At 41.1% G+C, this 21,454-nt stretch overlaps 1 protein-coding gene across 1 annotated transcript in view; it reads left to right on the forward strand.

Annotated features, from left to right (window-relative positions):
- Nucleotides 1-21,454, forward strand: part of LOC135234568 (basement membrane-specific heparan sulfate proteoglycan core protein-like) — a 145,333-nt gene that overhangs the window by 91,595 nt on the left and 32,284 nt on the right. Inside the window, exons 51-67 of the mRNA XM_064299284.1 lie at nt 2,999-3,058; nt 7,911-8,033; nt 8,417-8,569; nt 8,908-9,050; nt 9,232-9,309; nt 11,751-11,886; nt 12,899-13,047; nt 13,342-13,468; nt 13,763-13,911; nt 14,274-14,400; nt 14,697-14,818; nt 16,146-16,272; nt 16,560-16,681; nt 17,994-18,120; nt 18,417-18,565; nt 19,903-20,029; nt 20,329-20,477. Of these exons, the coding sequence (XP_064155354.1) occupies nt 2,999-3,058; nt 7,911-8,033; nt 8,417-8,569; nt 8,908-9,050; nt 9,232-9,309; nt 11,751-11,886; nt 12,899-13,047; nt 13,342-13,468; nt 13,763-13,911; nt 14,274-14,400; nt 14,697-14,818; nt 16,146-16,272; nt 16,560-16,681; nt 17,994-18,120; nt 18,417-18,565; nt 19,903-20,029; nt 20,329-20,477 (2,168 nt within the window). The remainder of the gene's footprint in view (nt 1-2,998; nt 3,059-7,910; nt 8,034-8,416; nt 8,570-8,907; nt 9,051-9,231; nt 9,310-11,750; nt 11,887-12,898; nt 13,048-13,341; nt 13,469-13,762; nt 13,912-14,273; nt 14,401-14,696; nt 14,819-16,145; nt 16,273-16,559; nt 16,682-17,993; nt 18,121-18,416; nt 18,566-19,902; nt 20,030-20,328; nt 20,478-21,454) is intronic.

Below are 21,454 nucleotides of genomic sequence, written 5' to 3' on the forward strand. Positions count from 1 at the left end.
ACTTCCAAGTTTAAATCTTCTTCTTTAGCCGGGTGTTGGTATTTGGCATTCTTTCTTTTTACACTATAGAAGAGATCCCCTCCCCACCCCCCTCCCCTTTTGGGATGTGGACCAGTTTTTTTAGGATGAATGTCAATCACTGTTCCCTTGACCCGTGGGGTGTTGTGGTTGATGAGGGGTGAAAGCGATGTGGAGCTAATCGCACCCCCGGGACTAAATGAGAAAGGACTGCTGTATTTTTTCCCGCTTGCTAGAAGGATGCGGAAGTCCCTCTCACAACTTCAAGTGCCCATCACTCCATCACTTATGGATAAAACCGAACTCTGGATTAATGCTGTACAAACGATAATCAAACAAACATAGAAATGAAATTCTGAATGTTCATGTTTAAAATGGTGCTTAAGACTATACAACGGGTTCAACCTCTGCAATTTAGCATTGTTTTACAGGACTATTTTTGAACGCCACAGTTAGAACGATGTACTGCCTCTCTGTGAACATGATGTGACATATTTTGTGCTGCTTCACCACATGTTTCTTGGATAGTGTAATTCAGTACAGTGGCATTGGTATTTCTGTATGTTCATAATTTGGTCCAACCTTAAAATGTCATTAGATTTTTCACGTTGTGCTGTAGGTTACAATATTGAAGGATTATGAACCTTGGACCATTGCAGCGTTCTCTCTCTCACTCTCACGCACAAACATGTGTACACACAAACACACATGCACACACACCCCTTCATTTTTTATATGAAATGCTACATTAAGTAAAACTAATTCTAAATTTGTTAACGGGGCACTACTGCTTTCTTCTGATATCAGTTGAAAATTACTCAGATTTTATTATATTCAGTGATTTTATTGATATTTCTGTAAAATGTAGGTATTACAGAATAACAAAAGGAAATCTATGCCGTAAAATTAGCAATACAATGAATTGTAACCAAAATTGTCATACAAGGGAGTAGTACTCTGATACACAGATATACGTGTGTTTGCTTCCTCAAATCTAAATTAAAGCACACTGTTTCATCTCTCTTTTTATGTCCTACTCAACAAAAATTACACGTACCACACAGTATGAACAAATATGAAAACATATGTTAGCTGTGACTATGAAAAATGCAAATGATTAGCAAATGATTAGCAACTTTGAGATACTCAAAGTTATATTTCAATCATGACAGCACCTGATTTGTTATTTAACTGGTGTTTGAAACTAAACTGAAAATGCATTCTTCATTTTTTAAATTTTTGTGGTCTTTGAATTTGAGCTCATTGGTCCATAGTTTAATTCGTAGTCAGTGTCGCAGGCTGTACGGGAAGGCTGATCAGCTTTTAAAAGGAAATTAATTATGCCCCCCCCCCATCATTTAAGCAGCACAGTATTTTCACAGTATTGCTTTTATGTTTACTTTTAAATAATGGCTATATTGTGCAATCCCATGATCCAAGAATTAATTATTTCTTGTTTCATATGCAAAGGTGCTGTTTGGCCATATTTAGACTGACCCCCCATAAATAATGAATCCTGTTGTACATATTCATAATCCAGTGTATTTTATTTATCTGAACTGTGAAGTTGTTCACTTGTATAAAAGAATATGCTTACACTTGTCACTGCATTGGTTTGAACAATAAAATGAAACACAAGTCAAAATACCTGGAGTAAGTGTAAAATGGCTTTTCTACGTAACAGGTTTTGAACATGGGGTTGGCTTCGAGACTTCACCTGGTGAATCAGAAAAAAAAAATTATAATACCAGTCAAAAGGCTGACTCATACAAGAATCGATTGGTGAAAATAAATTTGCAGTTCTGAATAGGAGACATTTTGACAGTGTTTGTACATTAATTTCAAAATAACTTAAATGAATCCACCTCTTATAGTGAGGGGAACTCGAGTAGAGACTAATAAGAAATGTATTCCTAACAGAAATAAAGCTTTTGCTCATGTTTTGTACCAGTACGCTACTAACCAACCTGCATGCTTTTTTGTGGCTGTCATTTCATGTGACCTTGTCAATACCTTTTGTTTCCTGTGTTCACATCTCACGGGCAGTCTGTTACAAAGTCATTTATTATCAGGGATTGTACAAGTGATTAACTGTTATGCTGTTTTTATAAATGAATAACTTGATAGCATTTCCTTTCATTCTAGAGTACAGCATGGTAATTAAGTGTATTTTTCTGGGGGGGAGGGGTTTCACATTAACAATAAATTACACATGCTTTCTTGGGGACGTGAACGAAAGATCTTTTTCAATTGCATGCCAGTGAAGAAGAAAAAATGTACGCTTGATGAAAAGTAAACAATGGTAAGTACTGCTAATAGCAGCAAAACATCCGGTACACTATGGACAAATTGCAGTGAGCAATATGTTTGCAATATGTTGTTATGATGTTGCTCCCACGTTTGTCAACATTTTTGTTTTACGTTATGTATACAGCACTAACCAGCACAATGTTATCATGCATGTCACATGTATGTTACCTTACAGCACTATTTCTACATTTGACATAACACATTTTTTTTTAATCTATTAATATGTCTAGTGCACCATATAAACACTACAATCAGTCTTATTGTTGATCATTTTTGAATTTCATGATTCCTCATCAGGGCTTTATCTACTGAGTTTTTGTATCTGTACATTATGACGTTTATAAGGCATTGCTCTCACAATTAAGGTGTAAGATCGCAAATATGTGATTAGAATGTTCTTAACTGAACATTCTAATACTGATGCAACAATCACTACCGGTAATTGAAAGCAATTGAGTTTGAGAACACTGACTTAGACTTAATTTTGAGGGAAAAACATTCCAAAACACCTGCTCTTTAAATGATTAAACTCATAGCATATGACATTCGGGGTCATTGGGGATACAACACAGACAAGGGCCGCTATGAAAGTCCAGTGTCGGTTTCCGTCCGAGGTGTCTCAGCTGTCCCTTGAGATTGTGCTGAGTTCCTGTCTGTCCCTCATTCGCAGAGGCCTCACAGACTCAGATGTTTTACACAGCCTATGAAATGTTTGAAGGACACAGAGCGCGTAAGTCCGCATGGCGTTCTCCGCAGTGACCCGCGCCTCTGGTCACGCATGCGCTCGTCGCCTCTTTACCTCCACCTCTGCCCTCGCCCTCGCTCATTTGGGTGGTGACTTCGACGCGCGTTCCAGGTGAGGTAATGCTCATGCACAGTGAACCCTAATGGAACACGAAGTTAACCAGTGTCTGAGATGCACCGCACTCCTGATCTTTGAACAGCTGACCCTTGTAAATGCAAATTGTCCTAGAGGCACGCACGTTCAGTAAAAACTGAAGAATGTCTGAACGGGTCATTCAGTTTATCTTGGCTTGTCATTTCCACTGCCTTTCTAGAGCAGGGTTCCTCAACTTCTGCTTCCTGGGGGCCAGATTCTTTTTGAAAATGGTAGTTCGGTTTAGGGGCCAAACATTTAAAATTTCTATGTATATAACAATGAATGAATACAAAGTTCATTGTACAAAATAGCAAACTTATTTAAATGCGCATAGCAATACTTATTATTTATTGCTAATGTGAGGTATGTTGATACTGCATGTACAGATGCACCTGGATAAGGGCCATGATTAGCTCAATGTCAGGACCGATTTGGCCAAAAATTTCCCATTGAATAGCCGTGGACTAGAGTATATACAGTAGGACTGTGTCAAGCCTGGAGGTCTCTGCTACAGTATTACATATTAAAATGTTTTGTGCATTAAGTATGTTTTTCCCCCACATTAATTTCCCCATCATTGTACATCATTTTTACGCTGTCTGTGCTGAGCTGAGTCAAGCTGGGGGTTTGCCCAGCTCCGTTTAGGTCTGCTGAACTTACTTTCTGGCTACACTCTCTATTGGGACATACCAGGTCAAGGCTATATAAACAGCACTATAGGTGGTGCAGCTACCACCGAAAGAAAATAAACTGAAAACAAGCCAGACTGTGGACATTTATTACCTCAAAGTTTTTATTTAATGTTCAGTCTTGAGTATCATTTTTGAAAAATAATAGCTGTAGGGTTTCCATTTTTTTGGATTACATACACATTTCATAACTGGCCTCGCCTCAAACTGTTTACTTGCTTTGTTATGATTTTCACCTCGCTGTCTGTTGCAGTTACTCCCGCCTGCAATTCTGCGCAGCCGCCCTGCAATAAAACAGAAAAACTGCTGGACTGACTAGTTAAAGCCAAGTATTACCTACAGTATAGCAGAGGTGGCCAAACCAGGTCCTGGAGAGCCGCTGGTTTTTGTTATTACTCGTCACTTAATCGATCAGTTAAAGCAGTCGATTACACGGGTAACTCACCTCACCTGGTTTCTTGGTTATAAAGTCAAAAACCAGCAGACCCTGCAGCTCCCCAGGACCAGGGTATGCTGCTCCTGACTTATAGTTATAGTTTTATTACTCCTCAGAGAGTCTAAGACAGAACCCGAATGTAAAATAGTTTAACTTAGTGTAAAACAAATTTTTTGATGTACTGCTGTCTGGATATAGGGTAGGTCACCCCCTTTAGTGCAATATTGATTTACAGTTAGATTTGAACATATTAAGATATCAGTATAATATTTGCATAATATTTATGCTTAAACCAACACACCTTCAGGGGAAATAAATAGTAAATGTGGGCAACTTTGTTGTTAATGCACAAAAAATTAAAAAAAATGTGAAGGGGCATATTGCTCCAATTAGCGAATGATGCCCCCCTACCTGGGGCAAAAAGCCTTTCAGGGGGCATTTTGCTCCAATCTCCATCTACTTTATATTCTAATGATTAATTATGTTTACTTTTAAGTAATCATGTCAGTGTGATGTGTCATATTATCTTACCCTGCAGTTACTCTATCCTTCAATCATCTCACACAATCTCAGGGTTCGTGCAGTTTTTCAGACTAATCTGGCCTTTGTCAGGTCAGTTTGTAAAAATTCTGGATTTAGCAAGATACAGTAAGTGGTGCTGGAAAGACAGTGTGAAGCCACTGGTGGTGGTGCTGACCCCAGTACCACTCAGCTGACCACAGCAGTGTTATCAGAGTAGGGCTGTCCCCACTGGTTTGATTCTGGTTCATTAGACTGTGCATGAGCATTACCTGGGACCAGCTGCTTCATTGGGTTCATTTGCTCATCATTGCTGGATGGCTGCATGTTATTTTGCATGGGGAAACCCTTCTCTGTGCGATGTCATTCATACAGAGAAACTCCTCTGCGCAATGTCATTCACATGGGGAAACTCCTGTCTGTGCGATGTCATTCACATGGAGAAACTGTTCTATGCGTGATGTCATTCACATGGAGAAACTGTTCTATGTGTGATGTCATTCACATGGAGAAACTCCACTCTGTATGATGTCATTCACATGGAGAAACCTCTCTCTGTAAGAAGCCATTCACATCGGGAAACTTCTCTCTGTGTGATGTCAATCACATGGAGAAACATTTCTCTGTGCGATGTCATTCACATGGAGAAACTCTTCTCTATATGATGTAATTCACATGGGGAAACTCCTCTCTGTGTGATGCCATTCACATGGAGAATCTCCTCTCTGTGTCATGTCATTCACATAGGGAAACTTCTCTCTGTGTGATGCCATTCACATGGAGAACCTCTTTTCTGTGTGATGTCATTCACATAGGGAAATTCCTCTGTATGATGTCATTCACACAGGAAACTCCTCTCTATATTCACATGGGTAGACACCTATCTGTGCAATATCATTCACATAGGGAAACTCCTGTATGTATGATGTCATTCACATGGGGAATCTCCTCTCTGTTTGATGTCATTCACATGGGGAAACTCCGCTCTATGCGATGTCATTCACATGGGGAAACTCCTGTCTGTTGGATGTCACCTCTTGACTGACAAGTTATTGGCAAGCCTTTTCATCTGCATAGTGCCCTTTGCAACAATACCTGAACCGAGAGAGGGAGAGGCATAGTCCTCCCTCTACTTCAGATAAGGACAGCCATGTTGCTTTCATTTGGCATTGGAAAGTGAAATAAAGTGGGGAAAGCTGTGCATGCTTCTTCCTTGCATGCAAGAAGTGACAACTGCCACACGAGTTGTTTGCACAGCCGGGAGACACCATCCCCTGGGATGTGTGGGGGAGAACGACAGGCTTCCACTTCAGGTGACCCGCTTCGCTTCGAACATCACGCGTTGTGGTTTTACAAGCACTTTGGGTGCATTGGGTCTCCATGGGGGTGGTGAAGTTGACCTTGGTGCTCCAGTGTCAGTGGTGGGATGTACTGTCCTTTATCTCATGGGACTGGAATAAACCATTAACAGATGAGCCTGGAACTGAAGAAACACTGTATGCCTAAGGCGTTGAGGTTGTTGAATGTGTTTGAATCAAATGTTTTGCTCGAAGGTACACAGCTGTCACTATGCTAAACTGCACTGGGGCCCATTTGCACTCTCAGCTCTTTGGGGTTAAAAGACAGAATTCCGCCAGAGTCGATCTCGGCAAATGGGGCATGGAGTCGACTGAGCCGATGTGTGTTCCTGGAAGTCGGAGACAGCCGGAGAATTTATGATCATCATGGTCAAATTACCGTATAAACAAATGTATAATTTTTCAGAAATCATCATTCTCAATAATATGATATTATATTATGGTGCCCCATGCAATCTGATTATTTTACACTTTATATCACTACATCATGGTTGTGCATATGTTTAACGATCTGAACAGAGGGAAAATACAAACAGGCTGAGATCTGTGCCTAGGACATCAATGTGGAGATTTTTTAATGGCGGGGGAAGTGGAAGGTATGTCGATTTTGAAATGGCTTGACGTAGGACACAGAATATTAGCCTAGAACCTCATCTTAGCCGTGCACTCTCAGAAATAAAGGTACACAAGGGTACAAGTTCTGTACAAGTACACAACTGTACCTCTAAAGGTACTGGTGACAAGCAATTGTACCTTTCTAGTTACTGAATGGTATCTTTTTTTCTGAGAGTGTAGTGTAGAGATTTGGACAGTTTGAACATACAGTAACAGCCACCATAACAGACACAGACTTCCTGAGGAACACTGTGTTCATCCTCCTGTAAGAACAGACCAATATGACAGCCACAGAGTTTCCTGATGTGGTTAAAATCTGACTTTTACCAATGTATATCCATTCCACATGTGAATACACTGCCTGCAGCATGCCCATTGGCAAAATGTAGCTAGTTCACAACCACATTCACTGGGAGAGAATCCAGTATATCATTGTTTGGAGTCAATGGACAGATGGTTAGGAGGTAAGTAAATTCGTCCTACACGATCAGCACCACTATTTTATAAATGGTTGTTCTTGACCCATGGAATAATCTAAATGGAGAAAAGTCATTTTATTCCATGAAGGTTTCTCTATTAATCAACAGAAATTGAGGCACAAGAAATTATCTCAAGCATTTAATCTTTAACATATCCATCATGCAAATGTCATTGATTTTTGAAATTTGACAAAGGAATCATTTTGTTTATCATTCTGTATTCATGTTTTTACTGTATGAAGAATTAAAATAAATCTAACGGGCATTAGACCTAACTGAATTCCAAATTTTTGCTATGAGTTGGAATACCAAGTATTTATTGTGGAACTTTTACAACAACAGGGGCACACAGTTAAGCCAATCTTGAAAGATACCTGAAAGTAGGCGAAAATATCATATTAACTGAATGGTTCCATCTTTGCTTCCTCTTCAGTGTGAAAGCAGAATGATAAGTGCAAATGTTGACTTTGTCACAATTAGCATTCGTTTGAGGTGAAGATGCTGGCTTTTTGGGTACTCTTGCTCCTTCAGTGATTGGCTGTGCGTGTTTCACTGACTTGACTTGAAGTGTTGCTGACTTGACCTCTGACCTCTGCCTGTTTGTAGCTTCTGAGGGGTCACAGGCAGTGGCCACTGTCCACCCGCCCGTGCTGACGGTCCAGCGAGGCCAGAGAGCTGAGTTCCGCTGCACCGCCACTGGAAACCCTGCACCTGCTGTTGAGTGGATAGGTAAAATAACTCAGAATACACCAGCAGAGGGCAGCAGACACAGTCAATGGGCCGTCATGGTTATCAGCCCCTCCCATTGTTCATGAAGCATTATCAGCTCCCCCACCCGCGGGTCTACCACACAACAGTGTCACTTCCCCTATTGTTTATGAGGCAATATCACTTCCTCTGTTGTTCATACAGCAATATCACCCCCACTACCCCACCCCATTGTTCATAAAGCAGTATCGCTTCATCATTCTTGAAATTTTATTCATAATGGTGAGAGAATTTATGATTTGGAAAGTTCAATAGTCAGGTATATAATATTATAATATAATATTAGCTGCCCACCCCACTTTAGACACCACTTCCAGTTCTTTTTACATTGGAACTTTCCACAGGAGGGCAAGGCAACCAGATCCCCCGAAACGCCATCATCCGCGGAGGAGTGCTCACGATCCCAGAGGTGGAGAGGTCGGACGAGGGCGAGTACATCTGTAAAGCGCTGAACACTCACGGGGAGCACACCGCTCGAGCCGTGCTCTACGTCCACAGTACGTTCTCCTAAATTCTCAGGGGAAATTGTGTTGACTATGAACTACTCCATTTTTAGAACATCTGCTGCCTGCCACGGTCTCCCAAAATTGAACATTTTGATTTGAGTTGTAATGTAACATGTAACCTAAAGTTAAAGGTGAGGCCAGTCTACTCAACCAACTTGTAACTAGTTGCTGGATTTGGAACGGTCATTTAATCTGTCTGCTGTTTGTTATGGACTGTGTCTCCTTCACTTAGTAACATTCAGTAACTATTCTGTTGAAAGTCCTTTTCTTGTCTGCTGAGCTGAGTCTGGCTGTGAAAGTTCACTCTGGTTTTGTCCCGTGTGGAACAGGTGCCAGTCTGCCCCATGTGCAAGTGAGCCCCCAGCGTGTGGAGATCCATGAGGGGGAGACGCTCAGACTCTACTGCCGGGCTGGGGGCACCCCCAGTCCTGGCCTCACCTGGAAGAAGAAGGGAGGCCAACTCCCCCCACAGGTCAGTCTCGGTTCTCTATCTCACCGGTGGATTACTTGGAAAAATACATACATCAGAATCTTTTCCATTGGTGCTGTTCCTCCTAGATTATTTTCGGAGATTTCTGATTGAATGTATCCTGCCAGCGTTTTTGACTTCTTTCTTTCCTTCTTTCCTCCATCTATTCTTGTCTTCGGTTCAGGCCATTCCTTCTCATGGCTTCCATCAGTTTAAAACCAACAGCCTTGATGTGTTACAGAGACGCATTGAGGAGCTGCAGGTCTGTCGGTGTGATCTCTCCACTTTCTGTCCCTTGTCCTCCCCATGAGTCCTGAACTAAGTGCATGATTTAAATCTGACCTAAATTACATTACTCCCATTAATGTACTACAAGCAAGCCACAGAACTCACCGTTTATTGACCACTTGTGAATAAATGGTTATTAACGGATTTGTGTGAAATTACAAACGAATGAAGAAAATGGTTGTCTTCGTCCCTTTCACATATCGAAAGAGTTCAGATGTCTGGCGTTTTATTTATTTAAAGAACTTGCGTAAGGTCAAAAAGTATAAATTGTTTCTTGTTTAGTTTCGGGCAATATATGTTTATTGGTGAATTAAGCTTATTTACGTCTCATTGTTAGTCTCCATGTCCCTGTTGCGCCGTTTCCCTCTATTTCGTAGCACTGAGTGAGCAAGTCTGTTTTTGCCAGGAGGCCCTGGGTTGCTGAGTGTTCAGGTCTCTGCTACCGCAAACCGTGCTCATTAAAAGCTTGTGATAAGGTTCAGAGCTCATTCCGTTAGCCTAAATTTGTTTTGTTTTTCTTGCGTGAGACAGGAGGCTAGCGAGCTCAACAAATTTGACTGCTTAGTCTGGATGGGCTGTTGTGAGACCTTTCTGTAGTGGTACATTATGCCAGGGACTGTGCAGATTTTTTTTGTTACATTATCTTAGAATTTTGTTATGCCGGGTGATGTGCAAACAAGAGCATTCATGGTATTCCTTACATAGCCTGGCCCACGGGGCTAGCACTCTGCTGCTTTGCAAGTGTATACAATTTGGTTGTTGTTTTAAGCAGTTGCAGGGGTTGCTGATTTGCTGGCTGTGTGTTTATTTTTTCGTGTTTCGTGTTTTAATTAAATTAAACAATAGGAAAGATACAAAAGGTGTATTAAAAAGATACCTGTACTTGGACTATATACTCTGAAGTTGATACTTCGTTGAATACACTTGAAATTTTTATTCAATTTGTTGAACCGCCCTGCTGAAAATTCCAGCTGAAACCCTCTAAACTGGTTGAAGCTGGACACTTAGCTGTTCAACAAGCTGTTCACCAGCTGACCAGGCTATATAGTCAGCTAGTTCACAAGTTTGACCACCAGCTTACTTTACGAGCTCAACCAGCTTTAATCAGCTATTTCCAGCAAGAGACCAATTTTAACCTGCTAGAAGTGTCGACAACACAGATTAAACCATGTTAAACCATCTTAGAATCCCAGATGGTTTTAGCTGGAATTTTCAGCAGTTCAATATTTTTTAGTTTTTTCTTTCTTGCTGTTTTATGCAAAGATCTCTGTCTTTGCCGTAAACATCCAATTAAACATGCCATACACTGTTGGAAAGCTTATACTGGATAAAAGAGTTATCAATCAAATCAGAATGGACTGAAAAGAGTGACAGTGGCATAAAAAGCAGGTGGAGTTTATTTCTCAAAATGGATTGTTCAAGACAATAAATGACCATTGAATCTTGAAAGGGATATATACATGCAAAACCATTGGTATGTTTCTATATTTATTCCATACTTAGGTGCAGATATTGGTAGTAGAATGACGTGATATAATTACACAATAATTCCTCTTGTTTATTTTGCTATTCATTGTGCAGCTATTTTTAACCACTGTATTGGTATACCTTCAGGCTATTGTTGGATTTATCTTGTTACTATGACGGAATACAAGTTTTTGGTGGTGAAAAAATATTTTGAAGAACTCCCAGATAGAGACTATCTACCCCACTAGGGGGCTTGTGCAAAGGGGTTAATAAACTAATAGACTGTTTTTAATCTTGGTGGTAACTGTAATAATAGTAATTGGAATGTTTTATTAATGCCAGAGTTTGTTGAAAATAGTCAACAAATATTAATTACTTATATTAATTGTTGTCGTATTAATTATTTTGATGTAATAATGATATTAACTTAAATTAACATCTATTGCTGTTGAAAAAATCAATGGACTATAATTGCGCTATTGATTTGTTGAGTTTTTGAGTTAACACTGTTTAACATTTTAATATTGTAATATTAATTGATATTAATTTGTTTTTGTTCATTCAGAAAGTGCATTTGTTCTGTTTGTATTTGTTGTTGTGTATTTGCATTTGAATTTGCATACAATTGTCTTAACATGCAGTTCAGCACACTGCATATTTAGTTCATTGCCATAATCCATGGTATTGTTAATGAGCCAGCAGTTGCTGTGAAAAATTTCACCTTCCTCACCACGTGTGGCAGGTAAGTGAATATATCACACATCCTGCTCTCATGACACAACCATTAAGAGGATTTCACCCCAAAATCGTCATAGAAATGGGTCCCGAGAGTTTGGTGTTCAGGTAAATTAAATAGGAAAGAGCTGAAGGCTCACCAGGGTGGATAGTCTCACCCGTCCCCTCCGCCCTGCTCACCCTGCATGCTCTGCCCCCCCCGCCCCCCCCCAGGCCCGCATGGAACGCACCGACATCGGCACCCTCCTCATCCCCAACATCCGGATGGCCGATGCGGGGACTTATCTGTGCGTGGGCACCAACAACATCGGCTTCTCAGAGGCCCCCATCGAGGTGTCCGTAGGAAGAGGTGAGACAGGCAACCCTTATGCTTCTTTTATATTGAACATATTGTGGGTGTAATCAGGTCCCCACATGCCACTTGCATTCCAGGGCTAACGGTTGTGTTTTTGTGTTGCCGTGACAGCAGTCAGGGTATTAAGATAGAATGGCATTATGCATTAGGAGCATTCTTTGGGATAATACAGTAGTTTGATTACATGGACTAAGAATGGACAAAATGCACTAATATGTATCAAGTTACAATGTGCAAAATGCGTGTGAATGTGTACAAAAACTACAATCAGTAGGTTGCTTTTCAGGTGGCACAGGGGTATGAATCATAAAATATCAACCTGTATTAAATAAATAAATAAATATTTCAAATACAGTACTGTGCAAAAGTCTTAGTCACCCTAGATTTTTAAATATAATATATAGTATATATTTGGTCTTAGATGTTTATTTTTTGTTTTCTGCATTAGTGTGTCAGTAGAAAAGAGCAAATTTGAGATTTCCAAACATGAATTTTTCAAAAAATGAAATTTTACAGATACATTTTTGTATTTTGTTAAATAGAGTAATATTTTAAGTAATAGACTACTTTTCAGATAAAAACTTTATCAAGGGTCTCTGGAATTACCTGGAGAGCTAAAAGCAAGCGAAACAATCAAAATCTGCAGAAGAACTGTGGCAAGTTCTCCAAATGCTTGGAACAACCTACCAGCCGATTTTCTTATAAAACTGCCGGACAGTGTACCTAAGAGAGTTGATGTAGTTTTAAAGGTGAAGGGTGGTCAGACCAAACATTGAGTTTATTTAATTTTTAACTATTTACTACCCTTTATATTATTTTTTCGATATTTATAACCTTTCATTTCATTATTTTTGAAAGCATCTTATCTGTACAGCATTTTTTTACAGCTGCCTAAAACTTTCACACAGTACTGTATGTCCATGTATTTTAAATTCATGCATTTGCTATACTGTCAATCTTTGATGTGGACATGCATTTATGGATTTGTGTCCTTCTCCATATCTAGGGGAACCCATCTCTACAGGCAGCATCCGGCCGTCCATCGCCACTGTTCAGGAAGGACAGTCGCTGGACCTTAGCTGTGTAGTCCCAGGAAGCCCTCCACTCTCTGTCACCTGGATACGGGTGGGCAGACACCTTTCCTCCAATCACCAGGTGCGTCTGCACACACTCCCAAGCACACACACACACCTGCACATCCTCCTTCCAACTGGGTGGGTTGGGTGATACAGTAGCTACATCCAACCCCAGCTTGCCAGGTTAGGCCTACTGTAACTGCTGATAGGTGTGGTAGTAAAGTTGATGTAAATCTCAGAGGTAGGAAACAAACTATCTCAGGGAAAACTAAAATATACTCTCCTTATGCTATGTCGGTTCATTTTTAGCAGAGTAGATCTTACAGCACTTACAGTATGCCAAACCTGTGTGTGTGTGTGTTGCACGTATCAGGTTTTGGGGACCCAGCTCCGGATCCTGCGGGCGTCTCCGGATGACTCTGGAGAGTACATCTGCAGGGTGGAGGGTGAACCCAGAGCGCGGCAGGGGTCTGTGACCGTCTCTGTGACTCCCAGCTCCTGTAAGTGCCAGTGAGCTGGGGAGGGTGGACAAGATACACTAAAATGTATCAAGTAACAAAGTGCAAAAAATGGCTTCCAAATGATTGTGTACATAAACTACAGTCAAAATGGCAGAGATGTAGTTTGCTTTTCAGTTGCGCAGTGGTATGAACCATACAAAAGCAACCTGTTTTAAATATGAAATAAATAAATGTTTGAAATATATACATGTATTTCATATTCATGCATCTGCTATACTGCCCATCTTTGATATGGAAATGCATTTATGGACTTGTGTCCTTCTCCATATCTAGCGGGACCCATCTCTACAGGCAGCAACCGGCCGTCCAGCGCCACTGTTCAGGAAGGACAGTCGCTGGACCTTAGCTGTGTTGTCCCAGGAAGCCCTCCACTCTCTGTCACCTGGATACGGGTGGGCAGACACCTTTCCTCCAATCACCAAGTACGTCTGCACATTTTCTTTATTATTGCATATTTGTCATGCTGAATGGTTTCAGATCTTTATACAAAATATAATATTTGACTATGGGAACATGAGTAAACACAAGACAGTTCCTTTCTTACTGTCAAGTCATGAACACTGACCTTAGCAGAGGCTAGAGAGGCCTGCAGTTTTTTGGATGTTCTTCTGGGATCTTTTATGACTTCCTTGATGAGTTGTTGCTAAATTTTGGCAGGCTGGCCACTCCAATACTTTTTCACAGCACGGTCATATCTCCTTGTTTTACATTGGTGTCTTTTTAGGGGAGTAGATCTTAGTGTACTTTTGTCAAACTTGTGTGTGTGTGTTTCACATTGTACCAGGTTGTGGGGACCCAGCTCCGGATCCTGCGGGCGTCTCCGGATGACTCTGGAGAGTACATCTGCAGGGTGGAGGGTGAACCCAGAGTGCGGCAGGGGTCTGTGACCGTCTCCGTGACTCCCAGCTCCTGTAAGTGCCAGTGCCCTGGGAGGGATGGATAAGATACACTAAAATCTATCAAGTAACAAAGTGCAAAATGGCTCCCAAATGAATGTGTATATAAACTTTAATCAATATAGGGGGTCGGTTGGGTGTAGTTTGCTTTTCAGTTGCTCAGCAGTATGAACTATTCAAAAGCTATGTTTTAAATATGAAATAAATATATATTTAAAATATATATATTTATTCATATTCATGCATTTGTTATACTTCCCATCTTTGATATGGAAATGCATTTATGGACTTGTGTCCTTCTCCATATCTAGCGGGACCCATCTCCACTGTTCAGGAAGGACAGTCGCTGGACCTTAACTGTGTTGTCCCAGGAAGCCCTCCGATCTCTGTCACCTGGATACGAGTGGGCGGACACCTTCCCTCCAATCACCAGGTGTGTCTGCACACACTCCCAAGCACGCACATACCTGCACATCCTCCTTCTAACTGGGTGGGTTGGGTGATAGCTGCATCCAAGCCCAGCTTGCCAGGTTAGGCATAACTGCCGATAGATGTGGCAGTAAAGTTGATTTATACCTCAGAGGTAGGAAACAAGCTTTTTGTATGGGAGAAATGAAATACAGTGCAGTGAAAAAGTATTCGCCCTCTTCCCGATTTCCTCTATTGTTGCATATTTGTCATGCTGAATGGATTCAGGTCTTTATACAAAATATAATATTAGACTATGGGAACATGAGTAAACACAAGACATATTTTTTTAATGAATTATTTTATTTATTTAATGGAAAAAGTTATCAAACACCCATATCACTCGTGAAAAATTAATTGGCCACTAAAACGTAATTACTGGTTGCAACACCTTTAGAAGAAATAACTGCAAAAAACACTTCCTATAATTTGATATCAGTCTTTCACATCGTTGTGGAGGAATTGTATCCCACTCTTCTTTGCAGAATTGCTTTAATTCAGACAAAATGGTAGGTTTTCGAGCTTGAACTTCTCGTTTCAGGTGCTTCCACAACATCTCTATTGGATTCAAGTCAGGAATTTCACAAGGCCACTCCAAAACATTAATTTCATTTCTTTTCAGCCATTCAGATGATTTTGTGTTTTGGATTCTTTGTCTTGCTGCAAAACCTAATTACAATTCAACTTCAGCTCACAAACAAATAGTACAGACCAGAATTCATAGTTCCTTCTATAATAGCAAGTCACCCAGGTCCCAAGGCAGCAGAGCATCCCCACACCATCACCCTACCACCACCATGTTTGACTGTTGGTATGATCTTCTTACTATGAAATGCTGTATTTGCTATACAGCAGACATAATGAGACCCTTGCCATCCAAAAAGTTCCATGTTTGACTCATTTGTCCATAGAACATTTTCCCAAAAGGCTTGGGGATCATCTAGGTGCTTTTTGGACATGTCAGATGAGCAGTGATGTTTCTCTTAGTTAGCAGTGGTTTCTGCCTTGCTATTCTCCCATGAATCTCATTTTTGCCCAGTTCCTTTCTTACTGTCAAGTCATGAACACTGACCTTAGATGAGGCTATAGAGGCCTGCAGTTTTTTGAATGTTCTTCTGGGATCTTTCATGACTTCCTGGATGAGTTGTTGCTACATTTTGGCAGGCTGGCCACTCCAACACTTTTTCACAGCACTGTATCATATCTCATTCTGTTACATCGGTGTATTTTTAGGGGAGTAGATCTTAGGTACTTTTGTCAAACTTGTGTGTGTGTGTTTCACATTGAACCAGGTTGTGGGGACCCAGCTCCGGATCCTGCAGGCGTCTCCGGATGACTCTGGAGAGTACATCTGCAGGGTGGAGGGTGAACCCAGAGTGCGGCAGGGGTCTGTGACCGTCTCCGTGACTCCCAGCTCCTGTAAGTGCCAGTGCCCTGGAGGGATGGATAAGATACACTAAAATCTATCAAGTAACAAAGTGCAAAATGGCTCCCAAATGAATGTGTATATAAACTTAATCAATTAGGGGGTCGGTTGGGTGTAGTTTGCTTTTCAGTTGCCAGCAGTATGAACTATTCAAAAGCATCGTTTTAAGTATGAAATAAATATATATTTAAATATATATTTATTCATATCATGCATTTGTTATACTTCCATCTTTGATATGGAAATGCATTTATGGACTTGTGTCCTTCTCCATATCTAGCGGGACCCATCTCCACTGTTCAGGAAGGACAGTCGCTGGACCTTAACTGTGTTGTCCCAGGAAGCCCTCCGATCTCTGTCACCTGGATACGAGTGGGCGGACACCTTCCCTCCAATCACCAGGTGTGTCTGCACACACTCCCAAGCACACACATACCTGCACATCTTCCTTCTAACTGGGTGGGTTGGGTGATAGCTGCATCCAAGCCCAGCTTGCCAGGTTAGGCATAACTGCCGATAGATGTGGCAGTAAAGTTGATTTATACCTCAGAGGTAGGAAACAAGCTTTTTGTATGGGAGAAATGAAATACAGTGCCGTGAAAAAGTATTCGCCCTCTTCCCGATTTCCTCTATTGTTGCATATTCTCATGCTGAATGGATTCAGATCTTTATCAAAATTAATATCAGACAATGGGAACAAAGTAAACACAAGACATATTTTTTTAATGAATTATTTATTTATTTAATGAAAAAGTTATCAAACACCCATATCACCGTGAAAAATGTAATTGGCCCTACTTAACTTAACTGGTTGCAACACCTTAGAAAAAACTGCAGAAAAACACTTCCTATAATTTGAATCAGTCTTTCACATCGCTTTGGAGGAATTTATCCCACTCTTCTTTGCAGAATGCTTTAATTCGACAAATGGTAGGTTTTTGAGCATGAACTGCTCGTTTCAGGTCCTCCACAACATCTCTATTGGATTCAAGTCTGGAATTTCACAAGGCCACTGCCAAAACATTAATTTCGTTTCTTTTCAGCCATTCGATATGGATTCTTTGTGTTTTGGATTCTTTGTCTTGCTGCATAACCTAATTACATTCAACTTCAGCTCACAAACAAATGTACAGACCAGTATTCATGTTCCTTCTATAATAGCAAGTCACCAGGTCCCAAGGCAGCAAAGCATCCCCACACCATCACCCTACCACCACCATGTTTGACTGTTGGTATGATCTTCTTACTATGAAATGCTGTATTTGCTATACAGCAGACATAATGAGACCCTTGCCATCCAAAAAGTTCCATGTTTGACTCATTTGTCCATAGAACATTTTCCCAAAAGGCTTGGGGATCATCTAGGTGCTTTTTGGACATGTGAGATGAGCAGTGATGTTTCTCTTAGTTAGCAGTGGTTTCTGCCTTGCTATTCTCCCATGAATCTCATTTTTGCCCAGTTCCTTTCTTACTGTCAAGTCATGAACACTGACCTTAGATGAGGCTATAGAGGCCTGCAGTTTTTTGGATGTTCTTCTGGGATCTTTCATGACTTCCTGGATGAGTTGTTGCTACATTTTGGCAGGCTGGCCACTCCAACACTTTTTCACAGCACTGTATCATATCTCATTCTGTTACATCGGTGTATTTTTAGGGGAGTAGATCTTAGAGTACTTTTGTCAAACTTGTGTGTGTGTGTTTCACATTGAACCAGGTTGTGGGGACCCAGCTCCGGATCCTGCAGGCGTCTCCGGATGACTCTGGAGAGTACATCTGCAGGGTGGAGGGTGAACCCAGAGTGCGGCAGGGGTCTGTGACCGTCTCCGTGACTCCCAGCTCCTGTAAGTGCCAGTGCCCTAGGAGGGATGGATAAGATACACTAAAATCTATCAAGTAACAAAGTGCAAAATGGCTCCCAAATGAATGTGTACATAAACTGCAATCAAAATGGGGGGTTGGGGGGATGTAGTTTGCTTTTCAGTTGCGCAGCAGTATGAACCATGCAAAAGCAATCTGTTTTAAGTATGAAATGAATGCATATTTAAATATATTATGTTTTCAAATGCAGGCATTTGCTATACTACTAATCTTTGATATGGAAATGCATTTATGGACTTGTGTCCTTCTCCATATCTAGCGGGACCCATCTCTACAGGCAGCATCCATCCATCCGTCGCCACTGTTCAGGAAGGACAGTCGCTGGACCTTAACTGTGTTGTCCCAGGAAGCCCTCCACTCTCTGTCACCTGGATACGGGTGGGCGGACACCTTCCCTACAATCACCAGGTGCGTCTGCACACACTCCCAAGCACACACACACCTGCACATCCTCCTTCTAACTGGGTGGGTTGGGTGATAGCTGCATCCAAGCCCAGCTTGCCAGGTTAGGCATAACTGCCGATAGATGTGGCAGTAAAGTTGATTTATACCTCAGAGGTAGGAAACAAGCTTTTTGTATGGGAGAAATGAAATACAGTGCCGTGAAAAAGTATTTGCCCTCTTCCCGATTTCCTCTATTGTTGCATATTCATCATGCTGAATGGTTTAAGATCTTTATTCAAAATGTAATATCAGACAAAGGGAACACAAGTAAACACAAGACACATTTTTTAAATTAATTATTTAATTTATTTAATGATAAAAGTTATAAAACAACCATATCACCCATGTGAAAATGTAATTGGCCCCTTAAACTTAAGAACTGGGTGCAACATCCTTAGAAAAAATTGCAGCAACCAAACACTTCCTATAATTTGACATCAGTCTTTCACATCGCTTTGGAGGAATTTAGCCCACTTTTCTTTGCAGAACTGCTTTAATTTCGACAAATGGTAGGTTTTTGAGCATGAACTGCTCGTTTCAGGTCCTACCACAACATCTCTATTGGGTTCAAGTCTGGAATTTCACAAGGCCACTGCAAAACATTAATTTTGTTTCTTTTAGCCATTCGGATATGGACTTGCTTTTGTGTTTTGGATCATTGTCTTGCTGCATAACCTAATTACACTTCAGCTTCAGCTCACAGACTAATGGTACAGAGCCGTATTCATGGTTCCTTCTATAATAGCAAGTCATTCAGGTCCCAAGGCAGCAAAGCATCCCCACACCATCACCCTACCACCACCATGTTTGACTGTTGATATGATATTCTTACTATGAAATGCTGTATTTGCTATACAGCAGACATAATGAGACCCTTGCCATCCAAAAAGTTCCATGTTTGACTCATTTGTCCATAGAACATTTTCCCAAAAGGCTTGGGGATCATCTAGGTGCTTTTTGGACATGTGAGATGAGCAGTGATGTTGCTCTTAGTTAGCAGTGGTTTCTGCCTTGCTATTCTCCCATGAATCTCATTTTTGCCCAGTTCCTTTCTTACTGTCAAGTCATGAACACTGACCTTAGATGAGGCTATAGAGGCCTGCAGTTTTTTGGATGTTCTTCTGGGATCTTTCATGACTTCCTGGATGAGTTGTTGCTACATTTTGGCAGGCTGGCCACTCCAACACTTTTTCACAGCACTGTATCATATCTCATTCTGTTACATCGGTGTATTTTTAGGGGAGTAGATCTTAGAGTTCTTTTGTCAAACTTGTGTGTGTGTGTGTTTCACATTGTACCAGGTTGTGGGGACCCAGCTCCGGATCCTGCAGGCGTCTCCGGATGACTCTGGAGAGTACATCTGCAGGGTGGAGGGTGAACCCAGAGTGCGGCAGGGGTCTGTGACTGTCTCTGTGACTCCCAGCTCCTGTAAGTGCCAGTGCCCTAGGAGGGATGGATAAGATACACTAAAATCTATCAAGTAACAAAGTGCAAAATGGCTCCCAAATGAATGTGTACATAAACTGCAATCAAAATGGGCGGTTGGGGGGATGTAGTTTGCTTTTCAGTTGCGCAGCAGTATGAACCATGCAAAAGCAATCTGTTTTAAATATGAAATGAATGCATATTTAAAGTATATTCATGTATTTCAAATGCAGGCATTTGCTATACTACTAATCTTTGATATGGGTATGCATTTATGGACTTGTGTCCTTCTCCACATCTAGCGGGACCCATCTCTACAGTCAGCATCCGGCCGTCCAGCGCCACTGTTCAGGAAGGACAGTCGCTGGACCTTAGCTGTGTCGTCCCAGGAAGCCCTCCACTCTCTGTCACCTGGATACGAGTGGGCGGACACCTTCCCTCCAATCACCAGGTGCGTCTGCACACACTCCCAAGCACACACATACCTGCACATCCTCCTTCTAACTGGGTGGGTTGGGTGATAGCTGCATCCAAGCCCAGCATGCCAGGTTAGGCATAACGGCTGATAGATGTGGCAGTAAAGTTGATTTATACCTCAGAGGTAGGAAACAAGCTTTTTGTATGGGAGAAATGAAATACAGTGCCGTGAAAAAGTATTTGCCCTCTTCCCGATTTCCTCTATTGTTGCATATTCATCATGCTGAATGGTTTAAGATCTTTATTCAAAATGTAATATCAGACAAAGGGAACACAAGTAAACACAAGACACATTTTTTAAATTAATTATTTAATTTATTTAATGATAAAAGTTATAAAACAACCATATCACCCATGTGAAAATGTAATTGGCCCCTTAAACTTAAGAACTGGGTGCAACATCCTTAGAAAAAATTGCAGCAACCAAACACTTCCTATAATTTGACATCAGTCTTTCACATCGCTTTGGAGGAATTTAGCCCACTTTTCTTTGCAGAACTGCTTTAATTTCGACAAATGGTAGGTTTTCGAGCATGAACTGCTCGTTTCAGGTCCTACCACAACATCTCTATTGGGTTCAAGTCTGGAATTTCACAAGGCCACTGCAAAACATTAATTTTGTTTCTTTTAGCCATTCGGATATGGACTTGCTTTTGTGTTTTGGATCATTGTCTTGCTGCATAACCTAATTACACTTCAGCTTCAGCTCACAGACTAATGGTACAGAGCAGTATTCATGGTTCCTTCTATAATAGCAAGTCATTCAGGTCCCAAGACAGCAAAGCATCCCCACTTTATTATAATACCACCACCGTGTTTGACTGTTGGTATGATCTTTTTACTATGAAATGCTGTATTTGCTATACAGCAGACATAATGAGACCCTTGCCATCCAAAAAATTCCATGTTTGACTCATTTGTCCATAGAACATTTTCCCAAAAGGCTTGGGG

This window comes from Anguilla rostrata, chromosome 11, assembly GCF_018555375.3.
Source record: "Anguilla rostrata isolate EN2019 chromosome 11, ASM1855537v3, whole genome shotgun sequence".
Classification (NCBI taxonomy): domain Eukaryota; kingdom Metazoa; phylum Chordata; class Actinopteri; order Anguilliformes; family Anguillidae; genus Anguilla; species Anguilla rostrata.